The sequence below is a fragment of the Ictalurus punctatus genome, chromosome 15 (genome assembly GCF_001660625.3).
Source record: "Ictalurus punctatus breed USDA103 chromosome 15, Coco_2.0, whole genome shotgun sequence".
NCBI lineage: Eukaryota > Metazoa > Chordata > Actinopteri > Siluriformes > Ictaluridae > Ictalurus > Ictalurus punctatus.
The window spans coordinates 9,306,717-9,332,726 of NC_030430.2; the positions used below are offsets into that span (position 1 = coordinate 9,306,717).

Consider the following 26,010-nt stretch of genomic DNA (forward strand, 5'->3'; position numbering starts at 1 on the left):
ATCGTTCTAAAAGACTTACGAACCTTAGTAGTTAAGGATTAAGAATTCAGAGGCCCCTGGGCACAATGTGTTATATACAGTATAAATCCTATATAAGATGTAAAAAGCACTACTGCACTGCTAACACTTGCCTCCTCCAGTCCCTGGTTAGCTTGCTCATCATCTACCACAAATTCTTTACCCCGATTTTCCTCCTGGCTCCGTTTGAAGAATGTTTGAACAGATGGCACATGTCTTAATAAAGACACCTCCCTCTCATCTTTTTCCCTTTTTTGTTTGCATTTACAAGAACCACTTCTCTCACTCATTTTGAACTATGACGACTACACCCACAATCCGATTCAGCATTGGGTTATTTGAAGATAGTGTGGGCTTTCCACACTTGCACTTGACGAATTATATCATTCTGTTTAGATTTTTTAAATATCAGCGTGCTTTTTATTGGTTATACGTGGTATCATTATCTGAAGGCAGCGGCTATTTGCACTAGATGCAAATAGCTATAGATGCTATTTACACTGAGTGAAAATAAATAGTGATATATTCTTTTTACACTATATAAACGTAGCAGTTCTTTGCAATAAGTGCAAATAGTTGTTAGATGCTATTTATATTTATAAATAGTAGCAGATACTATTTGCACCTCAGTATTATTGTACATTAACAGGATGCAGTAATGACAGAGTGTAAATAACTATATTTAATAAAATCATTAAATGGATGTCACCTTATTGGGACAATAAAGCCCTCCCTATATACCTAGCCCTAACCAATAAACACTTTATTACTAAACAGTCATTAGGCACTTTATTTCCACTTTTCAAATATTTTCTTCATTTTTATTGAAAATAAATGCCTTTCCAATCTGATATGTGATGGGAAAAGGAAGAAGAGCAAGTCCGGCAAAAGGCGGATTCGAACTCAGGTCGAACGCTACTTTCAGGTGCCACACACCCTACGGCCTATGCCACTGTAGACGTTAAGTTGCATGCATTTTTTTTATAATATTGTGTGGCACAACCAGACATTGCCCTCTGTTTTCAGCAATGTGAAAAAAAGAAAAGAGAAAAATAATAATTTTCTTACAATTGCTTGGGCCCCAAGTGCGCATAGGCCCCTGGGTCCGTGCCCATAATGCCCATTGGATAATCCGGCCCAGCCTGCTGCAGGGACGCATGAGGACTTCAGATGTAGCCAGAGCAATCAACTGCAATGTCTGTAATGTAAGACACCTAAGACAGTGCTACAGGAAGACAGGAAGGATAGTTTATTGTCCTTGCAGTGGCAAACCAGATATGTCCACCTATTTGTGGATTTGTGTGCATTGTTTACACTAGAAATGTTTCAAAATCCAGAAATGTGTGCAGCAATCCATGAATGCATAGGGCGTGATCCACAAATGAATGCCAGGCAGGGATGTGTTTGTGACATAAAACGTATTTGTAAAAAAAAATTTTGCAAGTCTCATTTTATTTATTTGTGAATTTAATTCATTTTTGTGAAACTACTAACAAATATTTGTGGATCTTATTCTATTTATTTGTGAATTTGTTTACTTATTGTGAATCTTTTGATTGTGAATTACAGCTTACTTCTTTGATGACTGCACGAATGACTCAAACTGGTCTTCCCCAAGAGGCTGTCCAGTGTCTGGATGTTCATGAGTGAAAAGACAAACAGCACAGATTACAAGTCTACCAAATTGTACCAAATGTTGCGAAAAGAATTAGAATGGCGCATAAGTTCAGTTTATTGTGTATTAGCTAATGTTGTAGGGTTAGGGTTAGTAGGGTTAGGGGTACTTTATCTAGCATTTGCCATAGCTTTTTCTCAAAATTAGTGTTATCAGCATAAGGCAAGAAAGCAACTGGTGAGGAAGACCATTTGGATCCTGAACACTCACTGTCATTACCAAAATAACACAACACATTTGATCGAGAAACTTCGACTAAACTTCTTTTAAGTCGAACTCACTTATTTTAGCTAGCTTCACTAAACTAATTCATCAAACATTCAGCTAGTTCTTTGGATAAAATGACCCACTCACTCACCCATGATTACAAAATGCTTGTCTCGAGACCATCAGGGACAGGATGATCAGATCAGGTCAGATAGGTGATGATGTCTGTCATCTAGGTTATCAGATGGGGTACTTCCTATCCTGCCGACAACACCAGGAACTGATGTAAATCTTTTCTGGATGATCAAAATGCTGCAGCTTTACCAGAAGTAAGATGCTTGAAGAATCAGGAGACCAGGAGGCAGGGTATAGTCAAAGAGATGGTTTATCATGCGTGTAAAGACAGACTAGGATCTACATTGTTCCTTAGTCTAAACATAAGTTGGATACAGTTGGTTTTTAGACATACCCAAGGCTAATATGGAAAAACATGAGGGAAAACATGAGAGAAAAACATAAGACAAAACACAAAACACTGTGACAAAACATAATCAAGGACAAGCCCCCAGAAAAATGATAGGAATGTGACCTTCGGATTGAGATTTTTAAGAAAAGAGAAAGCGATAAAAGAAGGTGCCCTCTCGCCACTACAAACTTCCCGTATCAAGCGCTTGGGAGAGTTGTCAAATGACACAAAGACACACAAAATTCAAATGGCAAGATTTCCCTTTATTCAAAGAAAAACAGAGTATATGTATCATGCTTGACACACAACAGAGATAGTAGGTTAACTTTTGATTGGCTAGGCAGAAGGGCATATTTGCATAAAACAGGGAGCATAGGGTACGTTTACACGACAACGATATACTAAAAATGGAAAAGTTTTTCCTTCACGTTTCTGAAAAGTTTTGCGTACAGATTACATTGTTGTCAAAATGATCCCTGTTCACACAAATCTGCGAAATGACTAAAGACGCTGTATGTATGTCACTTTGTAAAGAAACACTATGCCTGTGCACATAAGCATTTACGTCAACGTGTCCACCATATTTATTTGGGCAAGACTGCCCTATAAACAAGTACAAGTAAATGGGGGAGCTGTGGTTTTTCTGGATAAAAAGCACAATAACATTTACATTTCTCAAAAGATTTTAATGATTTATGATCTACGTGGAGTACAAAATTTCTGTCTCCGGTTACTTAGAATCTCAATAGGGTGTGAAAATGCAAAGTCACTCCCTGACAGTAGATGGCGCTTATTCGACGTAAAAAAAATTTGATGCTTTGATGCCATGTGTTTTACGCCTAGGAGTGAGCACTTCCATTGACAGCCATTGGGGCGTTAAACGAACCGTTTTTCACGCTGCAAATCGTCCCGGTTAGCTTTTCTTGTGCTTCAGGTCAGAATTCTGTTAACAGAGCTTGTTCATTTTTAAATACTGAAAAAAATCTAAATAGTGCATCTTTAAGTACTAATAATTGACCAACATTATACCAAAATGGAACAAAATCGACAATTACAAAGATAATTATAAGCTTTTGAATACCCTTCATCGGGATAGATGTGGGTTAATAATTTAGCGTATGTAACAAATGTGTCTTCGCTGGTCGTAGTAGTGATGCAGTAAATCTGCACTTCGCTGGATAAGTGTCAATAAACTCAAAATCTTGAGCAGCACAAATACAGTCCTGTAGTCCGCCATTGTAGTTTTGAATGTCTTGTGCGTTTTCTTGAAGTACTTGCGCACATGCCTATAGACTGAACATGTAATACGCATACACATGACGTCATGTCGTTTTCACAAATTCTCGTTTTTGGATGTTCACACAAAGGCGATAGTGGCATTGTTTTCAAAAACTTGCACTTTGAAACCGTTTTCAAAAGTTTGCATTTTCAGGCCCCAAAACGCCGTTGTCATGTAAACGAACTGCCAAAACAGATAAAATGTTTTCCATTTTAGTTGAAAACATTGTTGTGTAAATGGCCCCTAAGAGAGTTACAACTCCACATATGGTATTCGGAAGACATAGGAATGAGAAAATGGTGAAGGGCTTTATCTGTCCATACCTAGTTGAAAACAGTTTTGTGCAGTAGTGGAAGAGTTAACAAAAGAACAAATAGGAAAACTTAAAGAGGTAAACTTATTAGTTCCAAAAGGTCTGTTTGGATGCCCACAGCACATTGGATTTTGCTTAGTGTACTAGACCCTTGGACTAACAGTAAGGTATACTCGGGTGACTAAATTTTTCCAACTGTATGTGTTGGAGTCGAAAGGCAAACACGTGCAAAGTGTCCTTTCTTTTTACAGTTCTTACATATTATTTTTATTGTAGGACACTCCTTTGCATTGGCTAAGTGTCCCCTGGAGCCACAGCGAAGACATGAGCATGCCTGCTAAGCCTGTATGTGAGGCTTTGAAGTTGTCTATGCCGATAAGCCTTTTGTTGAATTGGGACGGCTTGCACTGGAATGCCTCGCTCTCCCATGGCCTTTACATGTTCTGACGCAGACTCCACTTGGGTCACAGTTGCAATAGCTTCTGGTAATGTAAAATTAGGTCTTAGGAGTCTCTCGTGAATCCAGGGGTCAAACAAGTGCTCAATGAATTGATCTCGGATCATGCCCTCAGTATTTGGGAAATCACAAGTTGCCGCTAACTATCTCAGTGCAGCACTGTAGTCACTATAGACTAGTGAGTGCCTTATGCTCGTTTACGGAAATTATATTCTACCAGAACATTAATGGCAGGCGTGAAATGTGTGCTTAAGGCAGTAATGGCAGAGTTTCGGTATCTAAAGTGTCTCTGGTAAAGTATAAAAAATACTTTGCCCTTCCATTCCTAACAATGAAGCAGTAAAGCTCTTTTTCTCCCCTCTGGCCAAGCATCACCTGTAGCTCCCATGACAAGGAGGTAGTTGCAAACATCCTGATCCACATTGCAAATGGAAAGTTAGGCTCACCCGGGCAAGGCAGAAACAAGTCTGGGAATGGAGCATGTAAGATAAATGTAGAAAACCTTACTTGTTTGTTATAGTGTAGGCTGAGCTTAATGTGCAATAAAAGGCAGGATGAATCAAGAATCCCTTGGAGTTGACAACTGTTTAATCCAATAACAACCTGCTTCTCTCTATACATACACACTTCCTAATTTCTGTCACTCATGCACATGTCCTTATTTCTCTCACACATATGCTTCTCCCCATCTAGTCCTAGCGTTTAGACATAGTAATAGCATTGCATTTAAACACAACAAATTCGTATCAAAAGCTGTACTAAGGTCAAGCAACACAAGCAAGGAGACACAACCCTGATCAGAGGCTAGTGTTAGGCCATTTACCACTTTTGTCTCTGTGCTATGATGAGGCCTGAATCCTGACTGATACATTTCATGAATGTTATTCCTATGTAGGTATGAGCATAACTGCTAAGATCTAGGAGGTAAATGGGAGATTTGACATTGGCCTATAGTTGGACACCTGACAAGGGTCATGTTTAGGATTTTTTAATCAAGTGTTTGATAACTGTTAGTTTAAAAGATTTAGGAACATAGTCAGTGCTAAAGAAAGAATCGATTATTTTAGAAGAGGTTTGATTGTTTCTGGAATTATCTGTTTGAAGAAACATGTAGATAAGGGATCTAGTATACAGGTTGATTTTGATGAAGAAATTTGTGAAAATAGTCTCTTGAAGGGGAGCAAAACATTCTAATCACAGATCTGATATGGTTATATTATTACCTACAGGGTTAGTTATCAAACTGTCTTGTTTTAAAATTTATAGTCTGAATTTTTTGCCTGATATTTAAAATTTTGCCATTCAAAAAATTAATTTTCATAGCTGCCACATAAACACTGCATATTTCTGTCATGGTCTTATTCCTAGTTAATTTAGCTTCAATATTAAATAAGAATGTAGGATTATTTTTATCTTCTGTTAAGGTGGAGAAATACTTGTCCACTATTCACCAAAGGAGACCTGAGTGCAAAACTGCATGTGGTAATTGCAGTCCCAAGGCCATAGTTGCAACCGTAGTCCCAGCAACGACAGTGAGAATGTTTATGTGGAATTGAGGCCCAAAACCATTCGCATGGTACTTCAAGTGGTACCATCCTAAGCATTCTCCAGGCTGTACGCTCCAGTTCACGAGAGCGCCATCCAGAGGTAGGGCATCAGGATGGATCAGGCAGGTCCGGCGAGCAGAAAGGGTCAGGATCACTGGCATCTCCATAAAATCATGTGTAATGTAATGTGTGCTGTAATGCTTCTCTCAGGAGACTAGTGTGAATTGCCTGATAGCACCATCTGTTGGTTTGGAAGAGGAAGTTGCTCTACTGCATTTGTGAGAAAATCTGCACCAACACATTTGTGAGAAATCAGGCCAAGAATTTTTTTTCACGTTTCTTACAAACATAACAGAGGGATATGCATTTGTATATGTTGGTATTTGCTCAAAGATTTGTAGAATGGATTGTATTTATGTGTGAAATATGATGTAGGCTCATATTTTATATATACCATTGCATCTCAAAAAAATTTAATATCGTTAGTTTTTTTGATTTCCAAATGAAATGCAAAATTTACTTTAATCTTCCCCATGATTGTGGTCGTGTGTACTGAACCAGACAGAGATTAAAGGCTCAGGAAACCTTTGCAGGTGTTTTGAGTTAATTAGCTGATTAGAGCTCTTCTCAGGTCAACATTTCTGTATTATAAATTCTTTATTGTAATATTTTGAGATACTGTATTTTTGATTTCCATGAGCTGTAAGCCGTAATCATCAAGATTAAAACAAAAATGGCTTGAAATATTTCACTTTATGTGTGATGAATCTAGAATATATGAAAGTTCCACTTTTTGAATGAAATTATGGGGAAAAAAAATAACTTTTCCACAATATATACACTTTTGAGATGCACCTGAGTGTGTGTGTGTGTGTATACATGTATATATATGTTTCACAGATAATATGTTTCACACACACACACACACACACATATATATATATATATATATATATATATATATATATATATATATATATATATATATATATATATATACACACACACACACACACACACACATACATACATATGTATATACAGTGGCAAGACAAAGTATGTGAACCTTTTGGAATTTCATGGTTTTCTGAATAAATTTGTCATAAAATGTGATCTGATTTTTCATCTAAGTCAAGGGTATTGACAAATATAATGTGTCTAAAATAATAACAAAAAAATTCTGATCTTTCAGAATCAAAATGCAATTCTTGAGAGCCAAAATGCTCTCAAGTGCTCTATATGGCACACTTACTCTTCCACCACACATGTGCAGAGAGAGAGAGAGAGAGAGAGAGAGAGAGAGAGAGGGAGGGAGAGAGAGAGAGAGAGCGAGAGAGAGAGAGAGAGAGATTAGTACAAACAGATTAGTACATATACTTTTGTTTTATAGTGGTTTAAATGTGGTATATAATTCAGGTCTTACAATTCAAAGAAAACATACAGGATATTCAGACAGACCAAACAAGCCAGGATCAAATGAGACTTAATCATGGCTAATCACAACACATCTCCAAGGTCTTTTCTTTGCCACACTTCATGCAGCATGCCAGTGGGGTTTTCCCTATTTTAAGTTGCTTGTGCTTTCTTATCTGATATGAAATCAAATAAAATACCAGCATTACTTTTTTAAAAATTATCTGTCATGACAAGAGATAAGCTACTTTTTGATTTTAAGCTTTCATCAGCGAATTCAGCCATGCTTGTATGACATGTTCAAGACAGTCACAGTAAAAATCAGTGTGCTTATATACAGGGTTTTACGGTATCTACCAAACACTTTGAAAAATGGCACCAAAGTCAGGTTCAGGTTCTTTGAATCCCTTTGCCAATAGCTATGGCTCTGCTTTCCTGTGATTGCTTATGCAACAACTGTCGTGCTTCTGTGAATGTGTGGCTCACTGTGTCTGGGTGCTTGGCCCCAGAAAATGCTGCTTACCGCTTTTATTATTATTATTATTATTATTATTATTATTATTATTATTATTATGTAGGCTGCATGTATGCAGCCTATTTTTTTTTGTCCTCATAGAGATTGTTAAAAATGTGTGCAACTTCAGTATTAAATACTCAGTATGCACATGTACCTGAACTCTGAATACGGCTCTGTGGTTGTACTGCTGCAAATCTGTAAGCCTGCTACTACAGTGTGTAAAAAGTTAGCCTCCTTTGGAGCTAAATGAATCTGGTAAACACAAACATTTATTTGTATTTCAGTAATCAAAGAGGATGTAATAACAATAACAAATTGGGAAAGATAATTATTACAGTGCAGGTAAATGTGCAGCAGAAAACAGTGTGGACTCATATCCAGCCTCCATAAGACAACTTATTGTGTAGGTACACCCGAGTGAGGAAATGAGGAGCAATAGAGACAAGGGACTGGATCTCAGCTTTGTGCTTCCATCTCAGCATGAGCTCCATCTTACAGACACACACAGTACACAAATGAACAATGACATCACCAATAACTGCTTAAGTTTGCACAACTAATTATAATGCTGCTATTCATATCTTCACCTAGTAATGTGGTACAAATATTAATGTATAGCTTAGCATCATATACTAGACACCAAATTCTTTTATACACGTTAAAAGTTGTTCTATACTGCCTTCTAGAATGATTGGCGCCTTTCATAAAAATGATAAAAACTAATCGTATAAAATAACCTCTACATACAATGATTTAAAATATACATTTATAATAATATAATTTTTATTTAAATTGTATTTATATCTAATTTAAATTAGAAAAAAATTAAATAAAATAAAAAATTAAATAACCAAAATGTGCCAAAATTATATGATATTTTAAATGAATGCAAATAATTTGCCAGACATATTTTATTTTTTTATTTGCTCCGTCTTTAACAATTTCCTGTTATAAATGGTGCACACATCCTTTTGTCATCCACTGCCATGGGGAAAAAACAAAGAAATCTTCGGCACTGAAGAAACAGATCTTTGTAGACTTGTAGTTCAGAATATGATTAAGCAAAATCATCTTAAGCAAATGGGTAACCCAACTCCCTACATAAGTGCCTCCAACCTTGTTATGCATGTCAGGATGAGACTCAGTGCAATTATTCCCTCCAGGACAGGCATCAGAAAAATATGTGCCAGTTTCAGAGTTTACTTACTGTACATGCACAGAGTGAGGAGATAATACCAAAATTGTGCACATGGGTATCCAGACCTCATATGTAACTACCGTAAAGTACACGTCCCCAAACGTGCTAAACCAATGCTTGCTCAGAAGTTTGCTGAAAACAGAGGTGTGTGCGCATTTCAGTTCTTGGAAGTTTAGGTACAGTGCCCTCCACTAATATTGGCACCCTTGGTAAATATGAACAAAGAAGGCTGTGATAAATTATCTTTATTGTTTAACCTTTTGTTAAAAAAATCACAAAAATACTCTGCTCTCATGGATATTAAACAATACAGGTTTCTCAAAAAAACAAAACTTTGTTAAATATATGTGTGCCACAATTATTGGTACCCTTTTAGTCAATACTTTGTGCTACCTCCCTTTGCCAAGATAACAGCTCTGAGTCTTCTCCTGTAATGCCTGATGAGATTGGAGAATACATGGCAAGGATCAGAGACCATTTCTCCATACAGAATCTCTCCAGATCCTTCACATTTCGAGGTCCACGCTGGTGGACTCTCCTCTTCAGTTCACCCCACAGGTTTTCTATGGATTTCAAGTCAGAGGACTGGGATGGCCATGGCAGGACCTTGATTTTGTGGTCAGTAAACCATTTTTGTGTTGATTTTGATGTAAGGTTTGGATCATTGTAATACTGGAAGATCCAACCACGGCCCATTTTTTCTGGCAGAGGAAGTCAGGTTTTCATTTAATATCTGTTGATATTTAAGTCCATGATGTCATGTATTCTAACAAAATATCCAGGTCCTCTGCAGGACACTAGCAAAAACAGCCCCAAAACATTTATAAGCCACCACCATATTTAACTGAGGTACTTTTCCAAATGGCCACCTCTCTGTTTGTGCCAAAACCACCTCTGGTGTTTATTGCAAAAAAGCTCTATTTTGTTTACATCTGACCATAAAACCCGATCCCATTTGAAGTTCCAGTAGTGTCTGGCAAACTGAAGACACTTGAGTTTGTTTTTGGATGAGAGTAGAGGCTTTTTTTCTTAAAACCCTTCCAAGAAACTTGTGGTGATGTAGGTGACTTATGGATTTTGTTCTGGAGACTTTCTGACCCCAAGACACCCCAACTAACTTCTACAATTCTCCAGCTATGATCCTTGGAGATTTTTTGGCCACTCGAACCATCCTCTTCATAGAACGTTGAGACAATATAGGTACATGTCCAATGCCAGGTTGATTAATAACATTTCCAGTTGACTGGAACTTCTTAACTATTGCCCTGATGGTGGAAATGGGCATTTTCAATGCTTGTGCCATTTTCTTATAGCCACTTCTTATTTTGTGAAGCTGGTCTTACTCATTGTTATGAATGACTAAGGGAATTTAGCCTGTGTGTTACCTCATATTTATACTCCTGTGAAACAGGAATTTGTGGTTGAACAATTTCCGGTTCCTAGACACCCAGGTTTTAAATTTAAATATCAATGGAAATATACTCGCCCATTGATTTTAATTTAATTTTTATAGATTCATAACAGTGCCAATAATTGTGGCACACACATATTTAACAAAACCTGTGGGGTGAACTGAAGAGGAGAGTCCTCAAAATTTGAAGGATCTGGAAAGATTCTGTGTGGAGGAATGGTTTCCGATCCTTTGCCATGTATTCTCCAACCACATCAGGCATTATTGGAGAAGACTCAGAGTTGTTACCTTGGCAAAGGGAGGTAGAACAAAGTATTGACTAAAAGGGTGCCAATAATTGTTGCACACCTATATTTAACAAAGATAATTTTTTTTTGGATAAACCTGTATTGTGTTTGCAATTGTTTGATATCCATGAGAGCAGAGTATTTTTGTGAATTTATTTTAACAAAAGAGCAATAAATACAATTTTTCACAGCCTTCTTCGCTCATATTTACCAAGGGTGCCAATATTAATGGAGGGCATTGTAGATTTTTCTTGCACGATAAGAGGAGTTGTATTAAATCGAGCATCACCAACAGTTTGTTGTATGGTGGAATATGGAATGCTATTCGGGGCTAATACTACATACATAGAATATTATACTACTGAACTGTAAACGTAGCAGATGAATGCTTAGCCAACCACAAGAGCACATGGAATTAACCAACACACTGGTCTTTTATTATGTGACAACTCAAAATCGCAAAGAAAGTGTTCTAAAATAGCCTACATCCCCATGCGGACAACATTACAGTCTTTCATCCATCCATTTTCTATACTGCTTATCCTACTGGATCGCGGGGAACCTGGAACAGGCAGTATGGGGCACTGGAGGAGGAAACCAGAGTACCCAGAGAAAACCCCCACAGCACGGTAAGAAACGCTGCACACACATTCCTGTGGCGGGAATGAAACCCCAAACTCAGGAGATGTGGCAGTGTGCCCCATTTCGATTAATCGGATGCAAGGGGGGGGGGGGGGGGGGGGTACGGCAGACTTTCAGTACCATTTTTAAAAATCGTTTATTTAAAATAAAATCCACAGACTGAGTAAAAAACTAAACTTCAGACTAAGACTTTACACAACTGTTTCCCAATTATATAAGACTTAAAAGAACACAGTACACACACCAGAATATATATTATTAATATATATTAATAGTAGTTTAATTCAGTGCTTTTTTTGTATCCATAAAAAGTAATGCATGAATACTTATATATAATATAAACTTTTATTATACATTTAATATATATATATAGAGAGAGGCACAAAAAGCACTGAATTAAACTACAGTCCTAAATTAATAATAAAAACTGCCTTTCACTCCACCTTATGGTTTCTGTTACTCACTGCTTTTAGACATATTGTTTAACTTTTGATCATAGTGTTTTAATTAGACATTACAGATCTTGCTTGTGCTCCCACTGCAAGTGAGGAGCAACGAGGTCTCGTTACTAATAGATCACTCCCTTTATAATAAATGACAGTTACACTGCAAGCATGCAAATACTGCATATAATGACAATAAACTTAAATTAAACTAACCTCTTAAGCAACTTGCACCAGTTTCCCCAACCCATTGCACACAGTGGAGCATTTTGGATACAAGCATAAGTTTGTGCTCGTGCATCACTGTCATGCTTCCCTGCTACACAAACTCCGCTTTGTAAACTTTGATCTTCTCCACAGTGTTTAATATAAAATGCCCCCCCTGCCTTAGAGGACTTGGAGGTTGCACACTTTCTAGCTCAGTAACTTGATTACGCCTCTGTCTGATGGTGACTGAGGTAATGGTGGGAATAAAAGGTAACGTTGACATAAACAGTAAATGGAAGAAAATCATTGTCAGTGACTCTGGGTCTCTGCTAAATCTGGGGCATCACATTATGTGCGTATGATGTCATGTGCCACTGACTAGGAAGTAGCTTATAGTTCCACTTAGTAAAAAACTAATGTGTTCCATTTGAGACGATATTACCCTTTTAAAATACAGACACTAGACCAGTTGTTTTCAATCTTTTGTAAGCTCTGGACCCCTAGCATATTTCGAACAATCCACAAGGTCCCCCTCACTCCACAACAATTATAGGCTATATATTTAACAGCCATTTCTATATATGTTACTTTATTTTATTAATATTTTATAATATTAACACTGGACATTTAAAATTGAATCAAAACATTTCAAGATTTTATTTTTTACATTTTATTATTGGTGCGACATTTAATTTGACTCTCTGAATTATCTTTTGTTTATTTTATCCATCAATGCGACACTTGAACTTCTACCACTCATAGGTTTTTGCAAATTATCATTTCATTTGTAAATAAATTTAAAATAAAATCCATCAATGAACGATCGTAATATTTGTGAATGCACGCGAATAACCAAACTGGTTAATTTTAAAACATCTCATATCAATATGTTTTGATCCATTTAACAAAAAAAAAAATTGTTTAAATATTTGTAAAACTTTCCCACAGACCCCCTGCAATTACACCACTGACCACGAGGGGGCACTAGAGTACATAATGCATAGTGTAAGTGTACAGCACGACATTTAGAACACAACTTTATTATTTTCTCTCTTATGCATGTTTTCGGAACAGGAGTAACGTAATGAGTAAATCTGCTGCGCGCAGACCAACAAATCGATAATGAGACTAGCTGACAATGATTTTCATGATCGATTATTATCGATTTGAGCTTTTTATCGATTTTTGTTGCAGCTCTAGTTATGATAAACACTGCGTAAATGCTAAATGTAGCCATGTTTGCTAGTAAGCGACCTAACATTATGTTAACCACTGTGTCTAAATACTGAAACCAGGATTCGTACAAGGTCCTTTAAGTGCTTGAATTTGGCTTTTTTTAAGTATTCGAAAATCTTGAAAATAGCCATTTTCTATCTAGTGGTGCTTAAAAAGCATTTGAATTATAAAAAGTCAATATATACGAAATCACTAAATAATAGAGACGCACCGATACTAAATTTCTGAGCCAATACAATAACTGATTTATTCAGAGGCTGCTACCAATAGTTCTGCCTTTTATGACTTCTTTTAAATTAATATGTATTAATTCCACAATTCTGAAAGAAATGCTAATAAAAACAAGTTGTTTCACAGTAACGGGTCTCATAAACAGAAAACACATTACTAAAATTAACATTAATACTTTAACTAAATTCTGAAGATTAACCCTCTTACCCCTAAGTTCCCACAGTATTATGTCCCATAACCCTATATTCCCCAGAGAAACAGCACGCCAACCCTGAGTTCCTGGGCCAAAATCAACATTTTAATTTTAACATTTTTAGGCCTTGAAACAACTTATAATAATGTATTTGTGTAATATTAGTTTGAAAATGAAGCAGTTCAGTGTTTTTACTAAACTTAGAGCACAATTTTTAACTAGAGAAATTAAGAAAAATGCTCGCTAAAATCCTTCTACTCATTTAGAAGTACCATACGAGCATCAGCGTGGTCAATCCTTTGAATAAATTCAAGTAAATAATAAATAAATAAATGCATTTTAGCGCCAAAAGTCAAGTTTCTGGTGATAATCAGACCAGCAGGTAGTGTTTTCACGAATGCACAGAAATGGTCCCGTTATGACTCCAGACCCCTGCAGTGTCAGTCGCACTGGTTGATGCTGAAGATGAAGATGGATCAGGGTTTGAATCAGGAGAGACTGCGTCACTATCAGTTTCGGTTTCGGTTTCAACATCGCCTGAACTTTCACTGCTGTCACTATCTAGAATCCGCGCTCTCGCCTGTGTAACTGTGTATGTTTTCTTTTTTTTCACTGTTTTAGATGTACCTGTGTTCACTGTAGGTGTAACTTTAGCTGGAACACGATTAGCTTTTCGCTTTGGTATTTTTTTATTTCACCTCTACTAGTACACCAATATTCACGCTCGGATCAGCTTCATCGTAATGACGGCGTAATGTCATAATCACGTCGTGACGTCATGACGTCATCAACCTTCCGGGTTAAAAAATAATAATTAAATAAGTTAGGAATCATAGCAGAGTAATGCCGATACACCGGCCTTACGGGGATAACGTTTACACTGTAAAGCCGCTATATCAGTCTTACAGGGATTTGGCATAGACGACCAAGCCGGTATATCGTCCTTACGGGAATAGATCAAAGACGGGCAAGCCAGTTTTTCGGCCATACGGGGTAAGAGGGTTAAATTAAGATTTCTTAACTTATTGATTGTTATTAATTCATATAAACAGAATTAATTGACTGAATTCTAAGAAACTTCCTGATAGGCTCACATTCACTCACCACAAACAAAAGCATTTCTACTTTATCACTGAACATCAAACTGCTAATATATAATCTAAACTTTTTATATATATATATAGAAGAGCAGATTGAACAGCGCGACAAAAATAAACATTTAAATTCCACACCGAAACTCCCACTTCAATGCTGCTCACTTCCAATGTAATATTTTTGCAGTGCACAGCTTACATTGCTTACCAACTGCAGTTTTGTTGTCATTCCACACAAGAGACATCACCTTTACACACAGCACGAAATCGATGTTTTCCCTGCCCTCTTTTGAGTGACAGGATATAATCAGCCCTGATCATCGGATGTTTTTAAATGATGGCTGATAGCTTGAAAAATTGCCTTTATCGACCGATACATCTGTGCATCTCTACTAAATAACTATTTTCGATAGAACAAGAATACAAACATTTCACTAAAAATATGACACCCCGCTGGAGCCCCTCCCTCGCCTGTGATTCGCCTACTCATTTTGACAAACAGTTCCGGTCCACTTTTCAGACTCCTTTAGTTACTTTTCCGTAGAAGAGAGTTGCTAATATTGCCACATGAGCACAAGGTCCTACTTTCCCCAGCAGACACACCTCTCTCTGCAGCTACTGTGTTCAGTGAGGGGCAGAGAGGAGTAGCACATTCATTCACTTCTAACTTTCTCTCTGAGTCAATCATTTTACATATAATATAGCCAAAATCCCAGCACAGCCGTTGTCTAACTTATATGCTGATTTTGTCAGATGACGTCACGGTTATAAATCAGGATTTTAGCAGTGCAGAGCAGCAGCATGGATATGGCTTGTAAGTGACTGCTGGTTAGTAGTAGTCTCTTAACCTCTTTTACTGGTAGCCAAAAAATGGCATTTTTGTCTGTTTTGGGGGTACCTTTGTTCAGCATTGATTTGTTTTGTGATATCACATACCACAGTAGTGGTTAATGGCTCATATGAAAGTGGACACTTAAGACTTTAAGAATTAGCAGTTATTTCAAGTATTTCTTCTTTTACCTAGCCTACCTGGGGCAATATATTCAGAATATATATTTTTTAATTATAAATTTTTTTATTTACTTTTAGCACAAATGTTACATCTTCACAGCACATGTTGATATCAATCCCAATCCTGGTCCCATAGATGCCCCAATTACTTGTCCATGAACATCCAAAATATGAGAATGTTATCTCTAACCACTAAAATTGTGTGTAAGGTTATCCAAACACAGGTAAAAAAAAAAAAAAACCTCTCCAAAATGGCACAAAACCTCTCCAAATGGCACCAAACCTCTCCAAAAGGCACCAAACCTCTCTAAATGGCACAACGCTTATACAAATGGCACAAAGCCTTTAAAAATTGCAGACTTCTAGAAATAGCAAACGTTTTTTTTTTTTTTTTTAAAAAAGGGACAAAATAACCTCTCCAAATGGCACAAAATGAAAACAAATGGCATTAGCATTCAGGCTTTTTCGGGAGCACACCGGCACTATAAGAGGCCGATAAATCGCACGCTGAGGGAAAACCAGTAGAAAACTAGAGATCAGAAAATACAGCGAAACATGCAAAAACCTGCTGTATAAAGTTTTGCAGGAAGACCACTAGAGCGGAGCTGCCATTTCCTGATCGTTTCTATGCACGGCCCTGTAGCGCTTTGCTGATTGGCCTGTACCCGCTGACACACATCTCAAGACCAATGGAGGCACGCGTAAAAGGTTTCGTTGTGCTGATTACGCTTTTGATTTTCGCAGCCTCTGAGTACTCAATAATGTCGAGTTTGGGCTTGTTTGAAAGCTAGAGCTATCTACAATTGGTCCAAGTGGGTATCAATCAAGTTAGACTGCCCGATTAAAATTTAGGAGGCGGGTTGTTCAGCATAGCCAAAGCAGATTTTTTTAGAGGTGTCTCAGTTCAGTTTATGGCTACTTACTAAATTCCAGAGGGGTGGGATGTCAAAACACTTAATGCATTTTGAAGAGGACATTTGTGACTAAATATGGAACTTTGCATTTGATTTTCTTCAATAAAGCTGATGGACTTTATACCAATGGAAATGTGCATGATTTACAAAACCGCAAGCGAACTGGATTTAGGTAATGTAAGGTAGTAAACGTTTATACAAGTCCGATCTTTGGTTTAAATGTTATAATTTTATTGTGGAAGTTGTATACGGTGTTTTACTATCAAAAAAGCTTTAGTCGTGCTCTCCGATTTATCTCTGTTTCCATGTTTTCGTGGAGAGGTGCGAGTTGTTTGCCCAGTAGGGAGGTCAAACTCCGGCCCTTTCCCATCCCCATGCTCACCAAGAGTTAAGCACACAATCATGAAACTGCACACAAAGAAAACCACCAGTGTCCTGACTAATCTTATACCAGAACTGCGGCGATAAAATAATTCATTTGTTTATACTAATTGAAAATGTCCGATAAGTCGTTTTCCATTCCGCCAGCGGAATGAACACAAGTGTCGGGGCGAAAGGGGTTAATGGGCCGAATTCCAATCACAATTTAATACTCGTTGCATTGTCTGACAACAGAAACAGGAAAAAAATAGATTGGTTGTATTATTATTATTATTATTATTATTATTATTATTATAAATTTTTGGAATAAAAAAAATGAATTAAGAATATGTTTGAATGACATCTCTTGTATAGTGCTTGAAACAAAAAACAAAAACAAACTAAAAAAGTGCTTCAAAATTCCTTGAAAGTCGTGGAATTTTATTATGAAGCATCTAAGTTTTTTTTTTTTTTTTTTTTTTTTTTTGGGGGGAGTTCTTTTCCAAATTGAGATATTTATTCCCAATCTTGTGTTCATTCTTAGTATTCTGAGGACATTTCTTGAGGGAACAATAGATGAAATATGTGGCACATTGAATTAGTTGCTTGCCAATTGTATGCGTGTTCTTGAGTCTTTCCAATAGCCAGCTATTCATTCTCAGTAATAATGTATTCAGAGGAAAATCTTGTTTGTCTGTTTTCATTTACATCTATGTATTTCTGTAAATTTGATTCATTTTGTAGATTTAAATTATGAATTTAACACAATATTGCATGGTATCATGATACTACTTGCTACTGTGATACTTCAGCTGTTATAGTATCACAAGAAATGTTTATGGTATTGTGACAAGCCTATTAGGAAGTGAGGGAAGGGAGTATATTTTTGTTTCTTTTTTTTGTTATGTTAGTTAGCTCACTTTGTGCACAGTTAGACAGAATTTTTTTTTTGGCCTGGTTGGCTTCTGAAGCTTGAAACACTTTGTAAAAAAGAGAGAGAATAAAATACAAAAACACCTTAATTCCTTTGTATGTTGCTGCCTGACCTAGGCCATTACATACTCTGAATACAGAATTACTTTCCATGCTTTTGTAATGTCTCAGAATACTCAGAAACATGATACAATTGCTAAAAGGATGTAATGGGTGCATCACTTTTTGCATATTATTCTTTTTATGTAGTCACTTTTGCTCATTTTCATGAAGGCTACCAATAATAGAGGGCACTGTATATAATTTTAGAACTGCAACAGAAATACATCTATGTGCCACATTATTTTTGCATTGGCTGTCACATTTCCAATACATTAATACATGTTTGAGAAGGAGGTATTCAGAAAGACTAGGTACCACATAAAACATTGGATTTTTTTTTACTTAATTTGACATCATAGTCATAATAGGAATATTGTTTATAAATGTTCAGTGCTGTGACAAAGCATTGCCCCATCGTGATTTCTTCTGTTTTTGTGTATATCTCATACTAAATAGTTTCAGAAATTAAAACAAAATCTATGATATAACAAAGATAACCTGAGTAAACACAAAATACAGTTTATAAATGATAGTTATTTATTGAAGCAAAAAAGTTATCTGATACCAACTGGGTCTACGTGAAAATGTATTTGCCCCTGTAGTTACTAATTCCCCAAATCTATGAAACTGCATTCATAATGGGGTAAAGCGAGACTAGACATAACCAGGCCTGATTACTGCCAGCCCTGTTCAATCAACACTTAAAAAATATTATTTTTTCAACAGCATGAAGTAACACACTATGCCAAAATTGAAAGAAATTCCAGAAATGATGAGGAAGAAGTTGGTTGAAATACATCGGTCTGGGAAGGGTTACAAAGCTATTACAAAGGCTCTGGGACTCCAAAGAACCACAGTGAGAGCCATTATCTCCTAATGGAAAAACCCGGCACAGTAGTCAACCTTCCAAGAAGTGGCCGACTTTCCAAAATGCCTTCAAGAGCACAGCAACTACCCATCCAGCAAGTCACAAAAAGCCAAGGACAACATAAAACAACCTCTTGTTGTTATATAAATAAAGGTCACTATATAACAACAAGAGGTCAAAACAACCTCTTGTTGTTATATAAATAAAGGTCACTGTTCATGACTCCATTATCAGAAAGACACTAGGCAAAAATGGCATACATGGAAATGTAATGAAAATGAAAACCACTGCTAACCCAGAAGAACATTAAGGCTCATCTGACCTTTTGCCAAAACACACTTGATGATCCTCAAACCTTTGGGAGGATTAATGAGTCAAAAGTGGAACTGTTTGGAAGACAGGGGTCCTGTCACATCTGGCATAAACCAAACAAAGTATTCCATAAAAAGAACATCATACCTATAGTCAAGCATGGTAGCTGCAGTGTGATGGTGTGGGGATGCTTTGCTGCTTCAGGGTCTGGTCAATTTGCAATAATTGAGGGAAAAATAAATTGTGCTCTCTACCAGAAAATTCTAAAGGAGAATGTCCGGTCTTCAGTCAATAAATTGAAACTCAAGTGTAACTGGATTATGCAGCAAGACAATGATCCAAAGATAGGAGTAAGTCCTAGTCCTAGAAGTAAGTGAAAGACTAATCTCCAGTAATCGAAAGCTTCTGGTTGCAGTTATTACTGCTATATTTCAAGTTTAAAGGGGCAATTAATTTTTCACATTGGGGATGGGTGTTGGATAACTTTTTTTTTTTGCTTAAAAAAAATTAAATACTGTATTGTGTGTTTACTCAGGTTGCCTTTGCTTTATGTTTAGGTGTTTGATTTTTTTTTTGTTGCTAAAAATAAAATAACTGTATTGTGCATTTAGTCAGGTTGCCTTTGTTTAATGGTATATTTCTTTTGAAAGTCTAAAACAATTTAGTGTGAGATATACACAAAAACAGAAGAAGTCAGGATGTAGGCAAATACTTTTTCACAGCACTGTATATAATAGTCAAAATAATTAGAAAGTTTTACTTTATTCAGTCAACTGCAAGTCCTAATTAGCTATTTGTGTATAGGTAGCTAAGCAATTGATTTATTTGAATACTACCCAAAAATATTTACTAGAGTCTCATTGGATTTACCTCCCTCTCCCATGCAGGATGGCAAGTGATGTAAGGTCTTTTCTTTATATGGTTGAGCTTCCTTTCATCTGCATCAGTTAATGGAATTAGAGCATCCTGTGGCACTCCAAGGCTGGACACAGACAATGTTTCATGCATTAATCAGGAGGAAAGGGTTGAGGTTTTACTGAAATTAACAAATCTAGCAGATGTCAGTAAAAACAAATCAGTAAATTAAACTGGTCATATATATAGTGCTGTGAAAAATAATTTGCAATTTTTGTGAATATCTCATACAAAATACAAAAATCGCATACAAAATAGCTTTAGATTTTCACATAAAATACAATATAAAACAAACACAACCTGGGTAAACACAATACAATTTTTATTTATTTTATTGAAGCAAAAAAAGTTATCCCACTTCTATCACCAATGTGAACAATGAATTGTCAAACTATTCAACATAACATTCTCCCAAAAGGTTTGAGCATCATCAAGGTGTGCTTTGTCAAAATTCAGATGAGCCTTAATGTTCTTCTGGGTTAGCAGTGTTTTTCGCCCCGCCACGATTCCAGGGAGGCCATTTTTACCCAGTGTCTATCTGATAGTGGAACAGTCACCTTTATTGATGCAAGAGAGGCCTGTAGGTCCTTTGATGTTGTCCTTGGCTCTTTTGTGACTTGCTGGATGAGAAGTTGCTGTGCACTTGGAGGAATTTTGGAAGGTCGGCCACTACAGAAGGTTGACTACGGTGCCGTTTTTCCATTTGGAGATAATGGCTCTCACTGTGGTTCTTTTGGAGTACCAGAGCCTTTGAAATAGTTTTATAACCCTTCCCAGACTGATGCATTTCAATCTCCACATTCCTCGGTCATTTCTGGACCCTTGAACCAACTTCATGCTTTTGAAAAAATTCTATTTAAGTGTTGATTTGATTGAACAGGGCTGGAAGTAATCAATCAGGCCTGGTTGTGTCTAGTCCAGCTTTACTCCATTATTAATGCAGTTTCATAGATTTGGGGAATTAGTAACTATGGGGGCAACCACATTTTCACACAGGCCCCATTGGTATTGGATAACGTTGTGCTTCAATAAATAACATTATCTTTTAAAAACTGTATTTTGTATTTACTCAGGTTGCCTTTGTTTTATCTTAATTTTATTTTAATTTCTGAAACAATTTAGTATGAGATATACACAAACATAAGAAATCAGCAAATACTTTTTCAAAGCACTGTACACCTTATCAAGAACTCCCAATAGAGTCTGGCTGGAAACTTTCCCTCTTACCCTTAGTGATAAAACATGCAAGCTTTTGTGAAAATCGAGTGTGTGTGTGTGAAAATCTGATGATGTTTTAGGTCATATTTATGTAGAAACAGAAAATTCTGAAGGGTTCACAAACTTTTAAGCACCGATTAGAGATGCACCAATGTAAAGGCCTATTTTTCACTGTTTAAAAACATCCAGTGATCAGTGATCCAGTATATCCTGTCAATCAAAAGGGGGTGGGAAAACACGTCGATTTCATGCTGTATGTAAAGATGATGTCTCTTGTGTGGAATGATGACAAAACTGCAGTTTGTAAGCTCTGCACTGCTAAAATGTTACACTGGAAGTGAGCAGCAGTGAAGCGGGAGTTTCGGTGTCGAGTCTTTTTTTTTTTTTTTTTGCCACGCTGTTCGAGCTGAATTAAAGGACCAGTACACTGTTGAAAGATTTAAATGAAGATGAATTGACAAAAGTATGTGTGTGTATGTATATATGTATGTATATATATATATATATATATATATATATATATATATATATATATATATATATATATATATATAGCACTAAAAATAGTGTATTTCATATCCAGTTAATGTTAATATATATAAAAAAGTTTATATTATATATTACCAGTTTGATGTCAATGATGAAGTAGAAATGCTTTTGTTTGTGGTGAGTGAATGTGAGCCTAACCGGAGGTTTTTTTTTTTAATTCAGTCAATGCTAATATGAATTAATAACATTCAATAAGTTAAGAAATCTTAGTTTAATCTTCAGAATTTAGTTAATTGTTAATGTTAATTGAGTAATGTGTTTTCTGTTTATGAGACCAGTTACTGTGAAACAACTTGTTGAAATGGAGAGAATAAAGTTTTTATTTGCATTTCCTTCAGAATTGTGGAATGAATTATTATTAATTTAAAAGAAGGCATAAAAGGCAGAACTATCGTTATTGGTTATTGGTATCGGCCGATATCACTCTGAATAATCGGTTGTCGGTATTGGCTGAGAAATTTCGTATCGGTGCATCTCTAATATATATATATATATATATATATATATATATATATATATATATATATATATATATATATATATATATATATATAAACAAAAAAACACATTATACTGTCTACACTTTCACTTAAATATATTTTCTCTGTACTTTTTCCAAAAAAATGGTAAATGTCCCTTTTGCAACATTTTGCATACCCCTCACTTGCATCTTGAAAACACTTGATAAGAAAGTGTAAAACTGTTTAAAGCTTTCCTAGATTTTATTTTTATTTTATTTTTATTTTCCCTAGATTTCTCCTTGTGTTTCTCCAAAGAATGCAACAAAACCACTGAACTTTATTTTCATTTGTGCAATTTAAACCCTTGTGGGGCAATTAATAATAATAATTTTAAAAAAACAACATTTTATAATGTTTAGGCAGTCCACTATATCACATCACCATATGAGAGCTGTGGTTGGAAAGGGAGAGAAAAAGAAAAATGGTGTCGTGAACAACATTTTTCAAACCTCTCAATGTCTGAAGGCAACAAGCCCAGCCAAAGCATGGAAGAGACAGTCAGAGTGGGGGCTTCAAAGGCCATTGACTGGGAACAAAAGGTAGTTACATATTTATCGTTAGGCTACTCTAATAATTAAAAAATTTCAATGCAAAAAAAGGAGGCAATGCAAACTGAGGCCCAAAAGGAAGCAGTAAAGGAAGGATTCAATTTGTTTAATGTGAAGCAGATTATGAGGAATTTAACCAATATTCTGATGAACATTCTTACATCAGTCAACAATTTTATACAGACCCAATGGCCACCAGAAGCTTTACAGGGAATAATTCAAATGTACTTTTCAAGCCATACTAGTAAGACTTTACAATGATGATGTAAACAACAGTAAAGACTTATAAAAATTTATTTTATTTTTTTTTAAAAGAAGACTTTATTGGTATATACATATCACTTCTCAGACCCCTAATGACTAAGCTAAAATTAACAATGGCAGAAATTTTTTTGTTACATTTTGATGAAACTTTAGAGGACACTCAAAATGGGATTGCATGCCCATTGTCAGAACCAGATTTTGAAGAGACCCAGTAGAACTAAATATATGCAAATAAGCTAGTGTTCATGATGACATATCACAAGACATTATTTAAACTTGTCAAGTTAATACAATCTGCAATGCTGAAATAGCAGGCCATACTTACAATTGATCCATACTTATAGATGCACATAATTTCGATCCCTGGGTGGGGAGGAGAGAGAGAAAGTCTGCATTAACCATTACTCAATTAATTAACCATACTTTGCCCAATAAACACTATAGGTCATTACATATGTAAAAATATCAAGCTACATACCTCATCATAGAGTGTTTATGTGACTAATGCAGCTCATAATCATTAAATACTTTTTCATACTGAACAGCAGAAAGAACACCCACAGCAGACAATACTGCATGTTCATTGCTGATGAAATAGGACCTGTATCTAATACATAGATGCATACCGTGTGGGTCAGCATCCACAAGTGCAAATACAGGGATGTGCAGTGTCTCCCATAGTTTCTTCACCATTAGCCTGCTGTTGACATCTGGTACACCTTTTCCCTAACATCCACAGAGATTAACAATTAGTGTTTGAGAACTTGCTCCCAGATATCATGAGTCATTTTGCAGATCAGTGTTTTTACTTATGTTTCTTTTCCTGTAATTATATAATTATGTCAGTGTTGCTATTTATATTAAGTGCTTAAGGTTATAAGGAACCATCTTCTGAAGCTATTACCTAATGAGGAGGACATGAATAGCACCCCAAATGGCCAATTTGAGTGAGACTGCATCAGGTTCTAGTAGGTTTCTTCTTGAAATTACAGTTCAAGTTTCCTAACAATAACAATGTGAACCTTTTCAAATTCCTGCTAAAAACTGATGATTTTTCAGTAATTAGGGATCGTGAAAAATCCACTTACAGATTAGCACACAGATGCATGCTACCAAATTCCAGCTTGATCAGCCTAAAATTTTTCTCAAGAATCTTAAAAGTTAATATTTGGAGTTAAACTCTGCTTCTATGTATGACCATGCCCCAACCTTTGTAGATGTCCTCAAAACCTTGCCCTGAATATGCATTTCCAGTTTGGTTCAAATTCATATGACCTATCAACTTATTTGAGTAAAGCAGCTCTGCCTCCTTAGAACTGATGAACATCAAGTTTCAATTTACAGATCAGCAGATTAACCCTTGGCTCTAGCATGTATGACTATGCCCCAATTTGCTGATGAATCTCAGAATCTTATCCTGTGTATGACTTTCAAGTTTCATGTGAATCCATTCAAGCGAGTAACTTGTGTAACTCATGAGTTACAGCTGTTTGAATAAGTTAGGCTCTGCCTTATTATAACTGTGGCAGCCAGATTGTTTGCAAATTTCCAAACGTTTTGGATAACTTTCAAGGTTCCCATTCTTCCGAATAATATGACACCAACTTATTTCAGATTTGCCAAAAGTCTAGGAGCATGTAAAAGTCAGTTTTGCATATTTATTATGCAATTTATCATAATTGCAGTGAGTGGGGCTAAATGATTCTAGAGGCATTTTTTATTTGGCAGAAGCCAACAAATCAAAAGAAAACCTGTTTGTATGTCTCATGTTTCATGAGATATGAACCAAAAACCCTGCGCTATAGTACCATAAGGCTTATTGAGCCCATCTCGCATGCCTGAGTACGACCTATTGACCATCGGTGGCTGCTTTGCAGGATGCTCTAGATGACACAGACTGGGACATGTTCAGGGCAAGCATAACTGACAGACATGGAACACGGATATGTCTCTGGCAGATGTACTGAACAACTTTTCACGCTCACTTCGAGGCTGCAGTTAGCAGCATTAGCAGTGAAAACAATGCTAGCTTTGCTAACAGTGCTAATGCCAATATGCATTCGGAGTATGTTAGAGCAGGAAACGCTTTAATCATTTCAGAGTATGACATATGGAAGGCTTTTCTGGAGAGTGAACACCAGGAAAGCAGCAGGACCAGATGGCATCTTATGTCAGGTCCTTAGAGCCTGTGCTGCCCAGCGAGCACCGGTGTGCATGAACAAACTCTATATGGCACAGTCAGTAATTCCCACATGCTTTATATGGACCATTATTGCTCCTATCCCAAAGAAACCCAAACCCACCTGCCTCAGTGGCTATTGGTCAGTAGCCCAGACCTGAGGCAGGCATTTGAAATCAGTGCCATTTGTAGATTACTTTCTTTACAGTGGAATGATGTATTTCAAATAATTTGGAGATCTTTTTAAATCCCTTGCCAAACTCATCCACAACCTTTCTTCCGAAGGCCTTACAGAACTCTTTAGATCTTGGCATGATAACACCATGCACATCAATAGCAAAGGGAAAACTAGACACTAGATATGAGAGGGGTATAAATAAGACAGGTTCCACCTGCACTCCCTAAGCAGGTTCTAATCACTGGCACCCAATCTTGAACACCTGATTCTAATTTTATGTATTGGAAGGGGTGATAAATGTAGG

General features: G+C 36.4%; 2 protein-coding genes across 12 annotated transcripts in view; both read right to left on the reverse strand.

Moving 5' to 3' along the window:
- The window catches only part of LOC108276302 (protein phosphatase 1 regulatory subunit 12A), a 60,448-nt gene extending 59,217 nt beyond the window's left edge, over positions 1-1,231 (reverse strand). For 3 of the 7 annotated variants that reach the window (XR_008397990.1, XM_053686216.1, XM_053686217.1), the window contains exon 1: positions 1,087-1,217. Coding sequence is in view for 6 of the 7 variants with exons in the window: in XM_053686216.1 (XP_053542191.1) it covers positions 1,087-1,142 (56 nt within the window). In the remaining variant the exon portion in view is untranslated. Of the gene's footprint in view, positions 1-1,086 lie in introns of all 7 variants that reach the window. The other 4 variants (XM_047160246.2, XM_047160243.2, XM_017487876.3 and 1 more) reach the window with 4 other exon arrangements.
- Positions 1,232-8,211: 6,980 nt separating this feature from the next.
- Positions 8,212-26,010, reverse strand: part of spo11 (SPO11 initiator of meiotic double stranded breaks) — a 47,429-nt gene continuing 29,630 nt past the window's right edge. For 4 of the 5 annotated variants that reach the window (XM_053686218.1, XM_017487869.3, XM_047160248.2 and 1 more), the window contains 5 exons: positions 23,976-24,075; positions 23,675-23,712; positions 22,987-23,063; positions 20,205-20,316; positions 8,212-8,383 (listed from right to left, as the gene is read on the reverse strand). In XM_053686218.1, the coding sequence (XP_053542193.1) occupies positions 8,264-8,383; positions 20,205-20,316; positions 22,987-23,063; positions 23,675-23,712; positions 23,976-24,075 (447 nt within the window). In that variant the 3' untranslated portion in view covers positions 8,212-8,263. The remainder of the gene's footprint in view (positions 8,384-20,204; positions 20,317-22,986; positions 23,064-23,674; positions 23,713-23,975; positions 24,076-26,010) is intronic. The other variant, XM_017487871.3, reaches the window with a different exon arrangement.